Genomic DNA, 13,045 nt, shown 5'->3' with positions numbered 1-13,045 from the left:
CGACCCCGGTTCGCCCTCCGTGAACCATCGTGACGGCACCTAGTCTCTACGACTAGGTAAGCCTAACAATGCGGAAAATAAACAACATTTACGGAAGAAATACTTAAAATCGAAATAGTGAAATAAAATAATGGTTTAAATGCCGCCCGGCATACCAAATACCAACACTCGAAACTAATAACATTTCCCAAAACCCGGAACCTCATGATCACAAACTTTTGAATGTCTAACAGTATCTAACTCCAGAATATCTAACAAAGAAGGAAATACAGGAGGGCTAATACTTAAAGCAAGAGTAGAAAGGGACTCTTCGGTCTTCGGACGCGGCAGATATACCTCGGAATCTCTACAACGCCTCGCCTCGAGCGTGATGAGTCTGAGTCGCAGTACCTGGATCTGCACATGAAAAGCATGTGCAGGAAGGGCATGAGTACACCACAGCGGTACTCAGTAAGTGCCAAGCCTAACCTCGGTCGGGTAGTGACGAGGAAGGTCAGGGCCCTACTGAGATTAAATGAAATATAAGGTATAACAGAATAAGATAAAACGGTACAGTTGAAAGCTAACAGAAAGAATAAACACAGGAATATAAGGATAAAAATAACTGAAACGGAGGCAAAAACAATCACAAGGAATACCACCCTTCACGGAGATAATAACCGGGGATCTCTCAGTATCCCGAGGATCTCTTAGTATCCTCAATATATGCTAGGGATCTCTTGGTATCCCGAGAATCTCTTGGTATCCTCAATTTATACTAGGGATCTCTTGGTATCCCGAGGATCTCTTGGTATCCTCAATATGTATTAGGGATCTATTGGTATCCCGCACTTCAATTCAAATCGACAATACGTACAGGGAATCTCCCGGGATGCCGTCCCGTAGTCCCAAAGTAAAACACACAGCAATAACACAAGGAATTCTCAATTAAACTCAACTTCATACCAAGGTAGAACAGGAGATTCTAACCTAACATGCTTCACATAACACAAATAAGGCAGTTTAAGCAAATAAAACAAGTAAGTCAATTAGGCATTCTTCTCTAAGCTAACGGCAGGCTTAAATTGCAAGTAGTAATAACAGGAGAAGAAAACACAATCTTAATTAATTAGCAAAAACTGGATTTTCCAACAATTAGCACAAGTAGGCACTCATCACCTCACGTACAAGGCATTTCAATTAACAAATATACCAAATCCTAAGGGGAAGGTCCCCCACACAAGGTTAGGCAAGCCACTTACCTCGAACCAGCTCAAAATCAACCCGAAACCACATTCTTGCCACGAGTACTCGACTCCAAATGGCCCAAATCTATTCAATTCAATTGCATAATGTAAATAACACTTCAAGTAACTGATTCTACAAATAAATTCTAAGCTAGCACGCGGAATTAGGTAAAATGACCAAAATGCCCCTCGGGCCCACGTCTCGGAATCGGGTAAAATTTATATTTTCAGAAACCTCGCACCCTCACGAGTTCATGTATACCAAAAGTACCAAAATCGGACCTCAAATGGTCCCTCAAATCATCACTCAAAGGTCTCTAATTAATCAAGCCATAACCCTCAATTTACCACTGATTTTCCCTCAAATTTCATGTTTAAAATGATAAAATCACCTCAATAACGAGTTTAAGGATCAAAGACCTTACCCCAATGAATTCCTCTGGAAATCCCCTTGAAAAATGCTCCCCAAAGCTCCTTCCCATTTGAAAAGAGGTGAAAATAACTCAATTTCGCGAAGGCAACTATTTATATGATCTGCCCAGCTAATCCACTTCTGCGGCCACGAAACTGCACCTGCGGTCCCGCTTTTGCGGACCAAAAGTCGCATCTGCGACAATTCACTAAGGCTTGGCTTCCGTACCTGCGATTGCCCTTATGCAGATGCGAAATCGCTTCTGTGGCTCCTGCTGACCCCCTCCCTTTTTGCTTCTGCGTTTCTAACGCCGCTTCTGCGGCTCCGCACCTGCGGGACCTAACCGCAGGTGCGGTTATGACAGAGATCAGCAGCTTTAGCTGCTTCAAACCACTTCCAATCCTTCCGACAACCTTCCGAAATTACCTCGAGGCCCCCGGGATCTCAACCAAAAGCATGAACAAGTTGTATACCGCTATCCAAACTTATACCAATCCTTAAAACACCTAAAACAACATCGAAACACCAATTTAACATCGGATTCAAGCCTAAGAACTTCAAAAACTCCAAATTTACGCTTTCGATCAAAAAGTCTATCAAATCTCGTCCGAATGAGCTGAAATTTTGCACACACGTCACATTCAACCCTACGGAGCTACTCCAACTTCCAGAATTCCATTCCGACCCTCCGATCCAAATCTCACTATCGAATCGGAAACTTCAAAATTTTCAACTTTCGGCATTTCAAGCCTAAATTAGCTACGGACCTCCGAAACACAATCCGAACACGCTCCTAAGCCCAAAATCACCCAACGGAGCTAACGGAAATATCGAAATTCCATTCCGAGGCCGTCTTCACACTGTTTTGACTACGGTCAAATTTCCAAAACTTAAGCTCTCATTTAGTGACTAAGTGTCCCAAAACTCTCCGAAATTCCAAATAATTCCTCCCGGCAACTCACAATAGTAGAAACAAACACGGCGAAAGCGATTAATAGGGGATCGGGGCACAAATTCTAAAAACGACAGGCCGGGTCGTTACATCCTCCCACACATAAACATTCGTTCATCCTCGAACGAGCATAGAGACATACCTGAAGTAGTGAAAATATGAGGGTAACGACTGCGCATATCCTGCTCGGTCTCCCAAGTCGCCTTCTCGACCGGATGACCCCACCACTGAACCTTCACGAATGCAATGTTCTTTGACCTCATCGCCACTGGCTCCTCAACATAAGATAGATCCTTGTCCAACTGGACTGAACTGAAATCCAACACGTGTAGCGGATCACCGTGATACCTCCGGAGCATCGAGACATGAAATACCGAATGAACTCCTGCCAAGCTGGGAGGTAAGGCAAGATCATAAGCAACCTCCACAACACGCCTCAATATCTCAAAAGGGCCGATAAACCTCGGATTCAACTTCCCATTTTTCCCAAATACATGACGCCCTTCATAGGCGAAACCCGAAGCAGAACTCGCTCTCCAACCATGTAGGAAACATCACAAACCTTTCGGTCCGTGTAGCTCTTCTGTCTGGACTGGGCTGTACGGAGTCTATCCTGAATCACCTTAACCTTCTCCAAGGCATCCTGTACCAAGTCTGTGCCCAATAATCTAGCCTCAACAGGCTCGAACCAACCCATCGGATATCTACACTGCCTACCCTATAAAGCCTCATACGGTGCCATCTGAATGCTGGACTGATAGCTGTTGTTGTAGGCAAACTCCGCCAACCGCTCCGAGGAATAGGTAGTACACACAGGAATGAAATGCGCGGACTTGGTCAGCCGATCCACAATAACCCAAATGGAATCGAACTTCCTCAAAGTCCGTGGGAGCCCAGATACGAAGTCCATGGTGATTCGCTCCCACTTCCACTCCGGAATCTCTATCTGCTGAAGCAATCCACCCGGTCTCTGGTGCTCATACTTCACCTGCTGACAATTAAGGCACCGAGCTACAAACCCAACTATATCTTTCTTCATCCACCTCCACCAGTAGTGTTGTCTCNAAATCCAACACGTGCGACGGATCACCGTGATACCTCCGGAACATCGAAACATGAAATACCGGATGAACTTCTACCAAGCTGGGAGGTAAGGCAAGCTCGTAAGCAACCTCCCCAACACGCCTCAATATCTCAAAAGGGCCAATAAACCTCGGACTCAACTTCCCCTTCTTCCTAAACCTCATAACGCCCTTCATAGGCAAAACCCAAAGTAGAACCCGCTCTCCAACCATGTAGGAAACATCACAAACCTTTCGGTCCGCATAACTCTTCTGTCTGGACTGGGCTGTGCGGAGTCTATCCTAAAGCACCTTAACCTTCTCCAAAGCATCCTAAACCAAGTCTGTTCCCAATAATCTAGCCTCACCCGGCTCAAACCAATCCACCGGGGATCTGCACCGCCTACCATATAAAGCCTCATACGACGCCATCTAAATGCTGGACTGATAGCTGTTGTTGTAGGCAAACTCCGCCAATGGCAAGAACTGATCCCAAGACCCTCCAAACTCAATCACACACGCACGGAGCATATCCTCAAGAATCTGAATAGTGCGCTTGGACTGTCCGTCCGTCTGAGGGTGAAATGCTGTGCTCAACTCCACTCGAGTACCTAACTCATGCTGTACAGCTCTCTAGAACAGTGATGTGAACTGAGTACCTCTATCTGAAATGATGGAAACTGGAATACCATGTAGACGAACGATCTCCCGGATGTAAATCTCCGCCAACCGCTCCGAAGAATAGGTAGTACACACAGGAATGAAATGCGCGGACTTGGTCAGCCGATCCACAATAACCCAAATGGCATCGAACTTCCTCAAAGTCCGTGGGAGCCCAGATACGAAGTCCATGCTGATCCGCTCCCACTTCCACTCCGGAATCTCTATCTGCTGAAGCAATCCACTCGGTCTCTGGTGATCATACTTCACCTGCTGACAATTAAGGCACCAAGCTACAAAACAAACTATATCTTTCTTCATCCGCCTCCACCAATAGTGCTGTCTCAAATCCTAGTACATCTTCGCGGCACTCGGATGAATGGAATATCGCGAACTATGGGCCTCCTCTAGAATCAACTCCCGATGCCCATCAATATTGGGTACACAAACTCGACCCTGCATCCTCAATACCCCGTCATCACCAATGGTCACATCTCTGGCATCGCCATGCAAAACCTTGTCCTTGAGGAAAAGCAAATGAGGCTCATCAAACTGACGCTCCCGGATACGATCAAATAAGGAAGACCAAGAGACCATGCAAGCTAGAACCCGACTGGGCTCCAAAAGATCCAATCTCACAAACTGGCTGGCTAAGGCCTGAACATCCATCATCATGGGCCTCTCTGCTGCTGGTAAATAAGCCAAACTCCCCAAACCCTCCGCCCGACGACTCAAAGCATCGGCCACCACATTGGCCTTGCCCAGGTGATACAAAATAGTGATATCATAGTCCTTCAATAGCTCTACCCACCTCCTCTGTCGCAAATTAAGGTCCTTCTGCTTCAACCGATGCTGCAAACTCCGGTGATCAGTATAAATCTCACAAGGCACACCGTACAAATATTGACGCCAGATCTTCATGGCATGAACAATGGCAACTAACTTGAGATCATGGACAGGATAATTCTTCTCATGAACCTTCAACTGTCTGGACGCGTAGGCAATCACCCTACCGTCCTGCATCAATATCGCTCCAAGGCCAACCCTCGAGGCATCACAATAGACAGTATAAGACCCCCGAACCGGTAGGCAATATCAAAACTGGGGCTGTAGTCAAAGCTGTCTTGAGCTTCTGAAAGCTCTCTTCGCACTCTTCCGTCCACTGGAACGGAGCACCCTTCTGGGTCAGCCTGGTCATAGGTGCTGCAATAGATGAAAACCCCTGAACAAATCGACGATAATAACCCGCCAAGCCAAGAAAACTGCAAATCTCTGTAGCTGAGGATGGTCTGGGCCAAATCTGCACTGCCTCTACCTTTTTCGGATCCACCTGAATACCCTCACTCGAGACCACGTGACCCAATAATTCCACGGAATCCAACCAAAACTCACATTTCGAGAACTTAGAATATAGTCTCTTTTCTCTTAAAGTCTGGAGCACTGTCCTCAGGTGCTGCTCATGATCTTCCCGACTCTGGAATATACCAGAATGTCATCAATAAAGACAATCACGAATGAGTCAAGATATGGTCGGAATACACTGTGCATCAGATGCATGAAGGCTGTTGGGGCATTAATCAGCCCAAATGACATGACAAGGAACTCGTAATGACCATACCGAGTCTTGAAGGCAGTCTTCGGGACATCTGGCTCTCGAATCTTCAACTGATGATAGCCTGAACGCAAGTCAATCTTAGAAAACACACAAACACCCTGTAACTAATCAAACAGGTCATCATAACGGGGCAAAGGATAACGGTTCTTCAGTGTAACCTTGTTCAACTGGCGATAATCAATACACATACGCATAGAACTATCCTTCTTCTTCACAAATAAGATAGGAGCACCCCAAGTCGATACACTAGGCCGAATGAAACCCTTATCAAGCAATTCCTGTAACTGCTCCTTCAACTCCTTCAACTCAGGAGAAGCCGTACGGTATGGAGGAATAGATATGGGCTGAGTTCCCGGCAACAAATCAATGCCAAAATCAATATCCCTATTGGGCGGCATGCTCGGAAGGTCAGCTGGAAACACATCAGAGAAATCCCGAACTACTGGGACTGAATCAACTGTAGGGGTATCAATACTGACATCTATCACATAAGCTAGATACGCGTCACACCCCTTCTCAACCATACGCTGAGCCTTATGGAATGGAATAACTCTACTGGAAGTATGATCTAAGGTACCCCTCCACTCAACACGCGGTACACTTGGCATAGCCAGCATCACGGTTTTGGCGTGATAATCAAGAATAGCATAATGGGGCGACAACCAGTCCATACCCAAGATAATACCAAAATCAACCATGCTGAGTAACAATAAATCGGCTTTGGTCTCAAAACCACTAAGAGCAACCAAACACGACCGATGCGGTCCACAATAAGAGAATCTCCCACACGAGTAGAAACATAAACAGGGGAACTCAAAGAATCCTGAGATACACCCAAATGTGGAGCAAAATAAGAAGACACATAAGAATAAGTAGAGCTTGGATTGAATAGAACCGATGCATCTTTGTGATAGACCAAGATAGTACCTGCGATGACAGAATCGGAGGCGACAGCCTCAGTACGGGCAGGAAGAGCATAGTATCTGACCTGGCCTCCCCCTCGAGGGTGACCTCTACCTCCCCGACCTCCACCTCTAGCTAGCTGAGCGGGTAGGGTAGCAACTGGTGCAGTGATCATAGCCTGAGAACTCTGCGGGGCGCGCTGTGGCTGAGAAGTCTGTAGAGGTGCAGCCCTCCCAAGTCTAGGGCAATCCCTCACCACATGGCGTGTGCCACCACACTCAAAACAAGCTTTGGGAGGACGTGGCGGCTGTGACTAACTCGGGCCAGGTCTGCTGGACTGGCCACTGGAAGCACCCCGTGCAGGAGGCGCACTAGATACCAGAGGTGCATAATAAGGCTCCTAAGGCCTAGGTGGAGTGGGAACACCACTGGCTGCTGGAAGAGCAGAATGAACGGGGCGACTCACATAACCCCTACCATGACGACCTGCAGCTGGGGCACGGGCACCAGAATAATGGCCTGACTCTCGAGACCTCTTGGCCTCTCTCTCCTCTCTATCCCCTAGCATCGCATACCCTCAATCCTCCTAGCATGCTCACCACCTGCTGACTAAGAAATACTCCATCTCTAACTCACTGAGCCATGCTAGACTTGATCGCTGGGAATAANCACGGAGGCGAACTTTATCCAAGTCATTGACATCTGGGTGTGTCAAAAGGAAGAGTTTGTGTGCAAGAACTAACTCGGGTTGTTGTGTTCCTTCTTCCGCATCCATGGCTACCTTTCTTTGCTATTTCTTGGTTTTTTTTATTTCACTGTACTTTCAGATGCCTCTGTGAAGAAGAAAAAAACGAGAAAGGGAAAAAACCGGATACTTTCAGATGCCTCTGTGAAAAAGAAGAAGAAAACGAGAAAAGGAAAAACCCGGGTACTTTCAGATGCCTCTGTGAAGAAGAAGAAAACGAGAAAAGGAAAAAACCGGGTAAATAGTTTGGGCCCCATGTGTAGGAGTAGTAAATAGTTTGGGCCTCGGCATTAAAGGGTAAATAGTTTAGGATTAATGGGTATAAAGTGGCCAAAATTTCACGGTATAGCCAGTTTTCGGACTGGTCAATCAAAAATAGCTAGCGTTTACCAAGTCAATGAAAAATAGCCACCGTTTTGCTGCAATAAAGACCGGTCCAGCATAATATACTGGAGTTCGGTGCACTTGTGTATGAACTCCAGCATATTATGCTGGACCGGTATACTTTGCTGGCTCCAGTATAATATACTGGAGACTGGAGCACTGGTGCTCCAAACTCCAGTATATTATACTGGACCATTATACTTGCTGGAACTCCAGTATATTATGCTGGAGTTCTAGTGTATTTATGCTGGAACTCCATCATATTATGCTGGAGTTCCAGCATACTATCCTGGAACTCCAGTATAATATGCTGGAGTTCAAGTATACTTATGCTGGAACTCCAGCATAATATACTGGAGTATTTTCCGGGTTTTGAACAGTGTTTTCGCTCAGATTTATCTGTACATATAAGTGGCTAAATTTCGATTACTTTTGAAATTGGGCTATTTTTGAACGACCAGTTATAAATCTGGCTATTTTTAAAAATCACCCTCAATCGATAGCTTATTGAGCTTAGGTAACATGGTATCAGAGTAGCGATCATGAGGCGCAAAGGTTCCGGCGTGTACTCTGACGAAATTCTGGCATATCGAAAACAAACGAAGCCCTAATTTTTTCACAATCATGGCAGGAAACGAGGTGACATTGCTCGAGCATAATCATCTGCTTTTTCTCCAAGACTAGTTTTGATTCCGATAAAACTCATTGGGCCAGAAAATTATGTTTTGTGGAGTAAGGCAATGAAACTAGCTCTTAAAGGTAAGAGTAAACTTGGATTTGTGGATGAAAGTTGTGTAAAGAGCATGTACAAGAGAGAATTGGCAGAGCAATGGGAGAAATGCAACACAATTGTGTCGTCGTGGATTAGAAATACTGTTGCAAATGAACTGATGCCGAGTATTGTATTTACTTCAAATGCGAAGAAAGTGTGGAGTGACTTCAAGAAGAAATTCGATAGATGCAGCTTGACAAGGATCTATCACCTGTGGACAAAAATAGCAACATTAAAGCAAGGTATTGATTCTATAATCACATACTATTCAAAAATGATAGATCTGTGGAGTGAATCAGGTATGTTAGCACCTAAAATCCTCTTGTGATTGTGAAGAGCCTAGACCTTTATTGATACATTTAGAACAATAGCAATTACTCTAATTTCTCATGGGACTAAACGAGAGTTACAGTAATGTGAGAAGCAATGTCTTACTGAGAATGCCAGTTGTGTCTATGAAAGAGGCATAAAAAAATTGTGACACAAGAAGATAGTCAGAGGGCGTTAGGTGTGATAAACACCAACAAAGACCCAATCTAAGAAGATTGGGTTGATCTGTGAACACTATGGATACAAAGGCTATTTGAAGGAGAACTAATACAAAATAATCGGATATCCAGCCGATTCTCACATTACTGTAACTCTCGTTTAGTCCCATGAGAAATTGGAGACCCAACATAAGAAGACTGGGTTGATCTGTGAACATTGTGGATACAAAGGCTATTTGAAGGAGAATTAATACAAAATAATTGGATATCTAGCCGATTTTACAAGCAAATGGAAGCCTCAATTTGGTGGAAACAAGACTTATGCTAATAGTGCAAGCGTAGATGATGGCAACACTAGTCAACCACAAGGTCACTATCTCAGTGAGGATTAGTACAAACGATTGGTAGGGCTTCAAAATAATCCTGCAGGAAGTGAATGCTCTGATACCATATTAACTTAGCTCAATTAAGCTATTGATTGATCAGCATTAAAGGTCTCTTAGTTTTGCTATGCAATGCATAAACCAACATAATCGATAGCTAAGAAGAAGTAGAGAGAAGATTTAGATGAAGAGAGAAGATATTTTCATTAATTAGTCATTCAATTGTGCATCCTTATATACCTCACTATGAACTAACAACCTCCTAACTCTTGCTGCACTACAGTCTATAAAATCATTTCTAAAATGATAACAGGCAGATTGAGGCAGGTGATGAACATATTGGTAGATGAGAGCCAAGCAGCTTTTGTGCCAGGAAGAGGTTTGATAGATAATGTACTGCTCAGTCATGAATTAATTAAAAGCTATGGCAGGAGAGGGATATCACCTAGATGCATGATCAAGATTGACATGCAGAAGGCATATGATTCAATCGAATGGGAATTTTTGGAGCAGGTTTTAACTGGGCTGTGCTTTCCTGAAATCTTCATAGGATGGATTATGGAATGTCTCAAAACCATATCATATTCCATTTCTATCAATGGAAGTCCTACTAAGCCATTTGATACAAAAAGGGGGGTGAGGCAGGGTGATCCAATGTCACCATTACTATTTGTCTTAGCTATGGAGTATCTGACTAGAAGTCTGAAATAACTGAAAGAGGAGCCAAACTTCAACTATCATCCCAGATGTGAAAAACTCAACATTATACAGTTGAGTTTTGCAGATGACTTGCTTCTATTCTGCAGAGGAGATGAGGTATCTATCCAGCTATTGTGTGATTGTTTTAATAAGTTCTCTAAAGCTTCAGGTCTTGTTGCAAATCAGAGCAAAAGTTGTATGTATTTTGGAGGTGTTCCAGCAGAGATACAACAGAGGATTATCCAAACAACTGGCTTTACTATTGGTGAAATCCCCTTCAAATACTTAGGAGTCCCTCTGAGTGCCAAAAGATTGTCTTTGAATCAATGCCAACCTTTATTAGACAAAATGCTGGGGAAAATCAAGCAATGGACAACAAAGTTCTTAAGCTATGCAGGAAGATTACAGTTGATAAAGAGTGTATTAATAGCCATCCAGAATTTCTGGTCACAGATATTTCCATTGCCAAAGAAAATAATACAGGTGATTGAAGGGATATGCAGAAAGTTCCTCTGGACTGGAGATACAAATACAAATAGGAAAGCATTGGTAGCTTGGGAGAAAATGTGTAGACCTAAATCTAAAGGAGGACTGAACATCACTAATCTCAGCATGTGGAATAGGGCTGCCTTAATAAAACACCTCTGGAATCTGTGTATGAAGAAGGACAAGCTTTGGATAAGATGGGTACATGTCTATTACATAAAGGGAAAGAATCCATGGCAAGTGGAAGTGAAGCAAGCTTCATGGATAAGTAGAAAGATATTACAGGCTGGGAAATACATACAGGAAGCAAGGTTGGACATCAAGAAGATATTGGGATCTCAATCATACTCCATCAGAGCAGTATATAATCAACTGAGAGGAGATTTTCCAAAGGAAGAATGGAGCAGATTAATATGTAACAACAAAAGTTGTCCACGATGGAAATTCATACTGTACCTTGCAGTACAAGAGAAACTATACACCAAGGACAGGCTGTGCAATTGGGGACTACAAGTTGATCCAGTATATGCATTATGTGAGCAAGAGCTGGAAAGCCATCAACATATTTTCTTTCTATGTAGATTTTCAGCACAAGTATGGGAGAAGCTTTTAACATGGATTGGTATAAAGAGAAGAATAACTGACTGGAAAGAAGAATTAAAGTGGGCAGCTGATCACATGAAGGGGAAAGGGTCGAAAACAATGCTGTATAGAATGTGCATCACAAGCGCTGTCTACCAGATCTGGTTGGAACGAAACAGAAGAATTTTTCAACAGGAAAAAAGGAGTAGTGAAGCAATCACAAGGCAGATAATTCAGGAGATACATTGTATAGGAAATAGAGAAAGTAGTTTAAGGGAAGAACTTCAAGTTTTAAACTTCTATCCTTAGGAGTGTTTGGTAGAGGAAGATAACTGAGTTTGGGGCTGCATGTCCAAACTCGGTTTTGATAATCTGTAAATATTTACTTGGTAATAAAATTTTAATTACCAAAAAAAAAAAAAAACCTCCTAACTAACTACTCACAGACTAATTCCCTCCAATTTCTACTTATTTCAAATTGTCCCCTCACAACTCTTTTTGTGTTATTGTGTTAATTATCACAATAGTCTCCCTCAAGCTAGAGGGTGAAAGACATTCAACAAAAACTAAACAGTCCTACTATTCAAAAACGATAGATCTATGGAGTGAATTAGATATGTTAGCACCTAAAATCCTCTTGTGATTGTGAAAAGTCTAGGCCTTTATTGATACATTTAGAACAATAGCAATTACTACAATTTCTCATGGGACTAAACGAGAGTAACAGTAATGTGAAAAGCAATGTCTTACTGAGAAGGCCAGTTGTGTCTATGAAAGAGGCATAAAAAATTATGACATAAGAAGAAAGTCAGAGGGCGTTAGGTGTGATAAACACCAACAGAGACCCAACCTAAGAAGACTGGTTGATATGTGAACACTGTGTCACGATCCAAAATCCTCTATAGGTCGTGATGGCGCCCAACGTCGCCCTTAGGCAAACCAACAGTGAACTATCATGTTAGTCGTTCATTTTATTACTTTCGAAATCATAAATTTTACTCCCTCCGTTCCAATTTATGTGAATCTGTTTGACTGGGCACGGAGTTTAAGAAAAAATAAAGACTTTTGGAATTTGTGGTCCTAAACAAGTCAAAAAGGGGCCCAGAGTATTTGTGTAGTTATAAAACTTCTCAGTAAGGGTAGAATTGTAAGTTTAAGCTAAATTGTTTCAAAATTTAGAAAGGGTTCATTCTTTTTAGAACGGACCAAAAAGGAAATATGTTCACATAAACTGGAACAGAGGGAGTAATAAGAAAAAAAATTTACACTTTTAATTCCACGAGAACGTACAAAATTAGTAGTTTATAAAAGAAATGAAAGGCGATGATAATATACGGAACCGTAAGCATCACTAGTATATCCCAAAACTTGGTGTCACAAGTGCATGAGCATTTACTAAGGAGTACAATAGTAATAAAACATCTATTGGAAATGTAAAATAAGACAGGACAAAGTGAATAGTACGATGGGGACTCTGTGGACTGCGATGCGTAGGCTGGAATGCAGCTCACATAAAGTCTCCTCAACAGCTGCGCCTACGTGCCAAGATGATCCACAAATGAACCTTTCAGGTCCTGCACATTTAGTGCAGAAGTGCAGCATGGGTATGTAAATCAACGCGTACCCATTAAGTATCTAGCCTAACTCCGGAGAAGTAGTGACGAGGGATCGACATCG

The 13,045-nt window shown here is 43.1% G+C and overlaps 1 protein-coding gene across 1 annotated transcript; it reads left to right on the top strand.

The window, feature by feature from the left end:
* The first annotated feature begins 8,698 nt into the window (after positions 1-8,698).
* LOC109205556 lies at positions 8,699-11,677 on the top strand. Its single transcript, XM_019368267.1, has 3 exons — positions 8,699-9,029; positions 9,915-10,287; positions 10,408-11,677. Exons 1-3 carry the CDS (start codon positions 8,699-8,701, stop codon positions 11,675-11,677), a joined length of 1,974 nt encoding a protein of 657 aa, XP_019223812.1.
* The last annotated feature ends 1,368 nt before the right edge of the window (positions 11,678-13,045 follow it).

Source organism: Nicotiana attenuata, unplaced genomic scaffold (genome assembly GCF_001879085.1).
Source record: "Nicotiana attenuata strain UT unplaced genomic scaffold, NIATTr2, whole genome shotgun sequence".
NCBI classification, from domain to species: Eukaryota; Viridiplantae; Streptophyta; class Magnoliopsida; order Solanales; family Solanaceae; genus Nicotiana; species Nicotiana attenuata.
The sequence above is the reverse complement of the archived record's forward strand: the minus strand, read 5'-3'. Positions and strand labels throughout refer to the sequence as shown.

Excerpts from the sequence above, each read along its gene's own strand:
- LOC109205556 (XM_019368267.1), top strand. The coding sequence starts at position 8,699 with ATGAAACTAGCTCTTAAAGGTAAGAGTAAACTTGGATTTGTGGATGAA. Across the intron at positions 9,030-9,914 it reads AGATCTGTGGAGTGAATCAG|GCAGATTGAGGCAGGTGATG; the intron begins GTATGTTAGCAC and ends AAATGATAACAG. Across the intron at positions 10,288-10,407 it reads CTATTTGTCTTAGCTATGGA|AGGAGATGAGGTATCTATCC; the intron begins GTATCTGACTAG and ends TCTATTCTGCAG.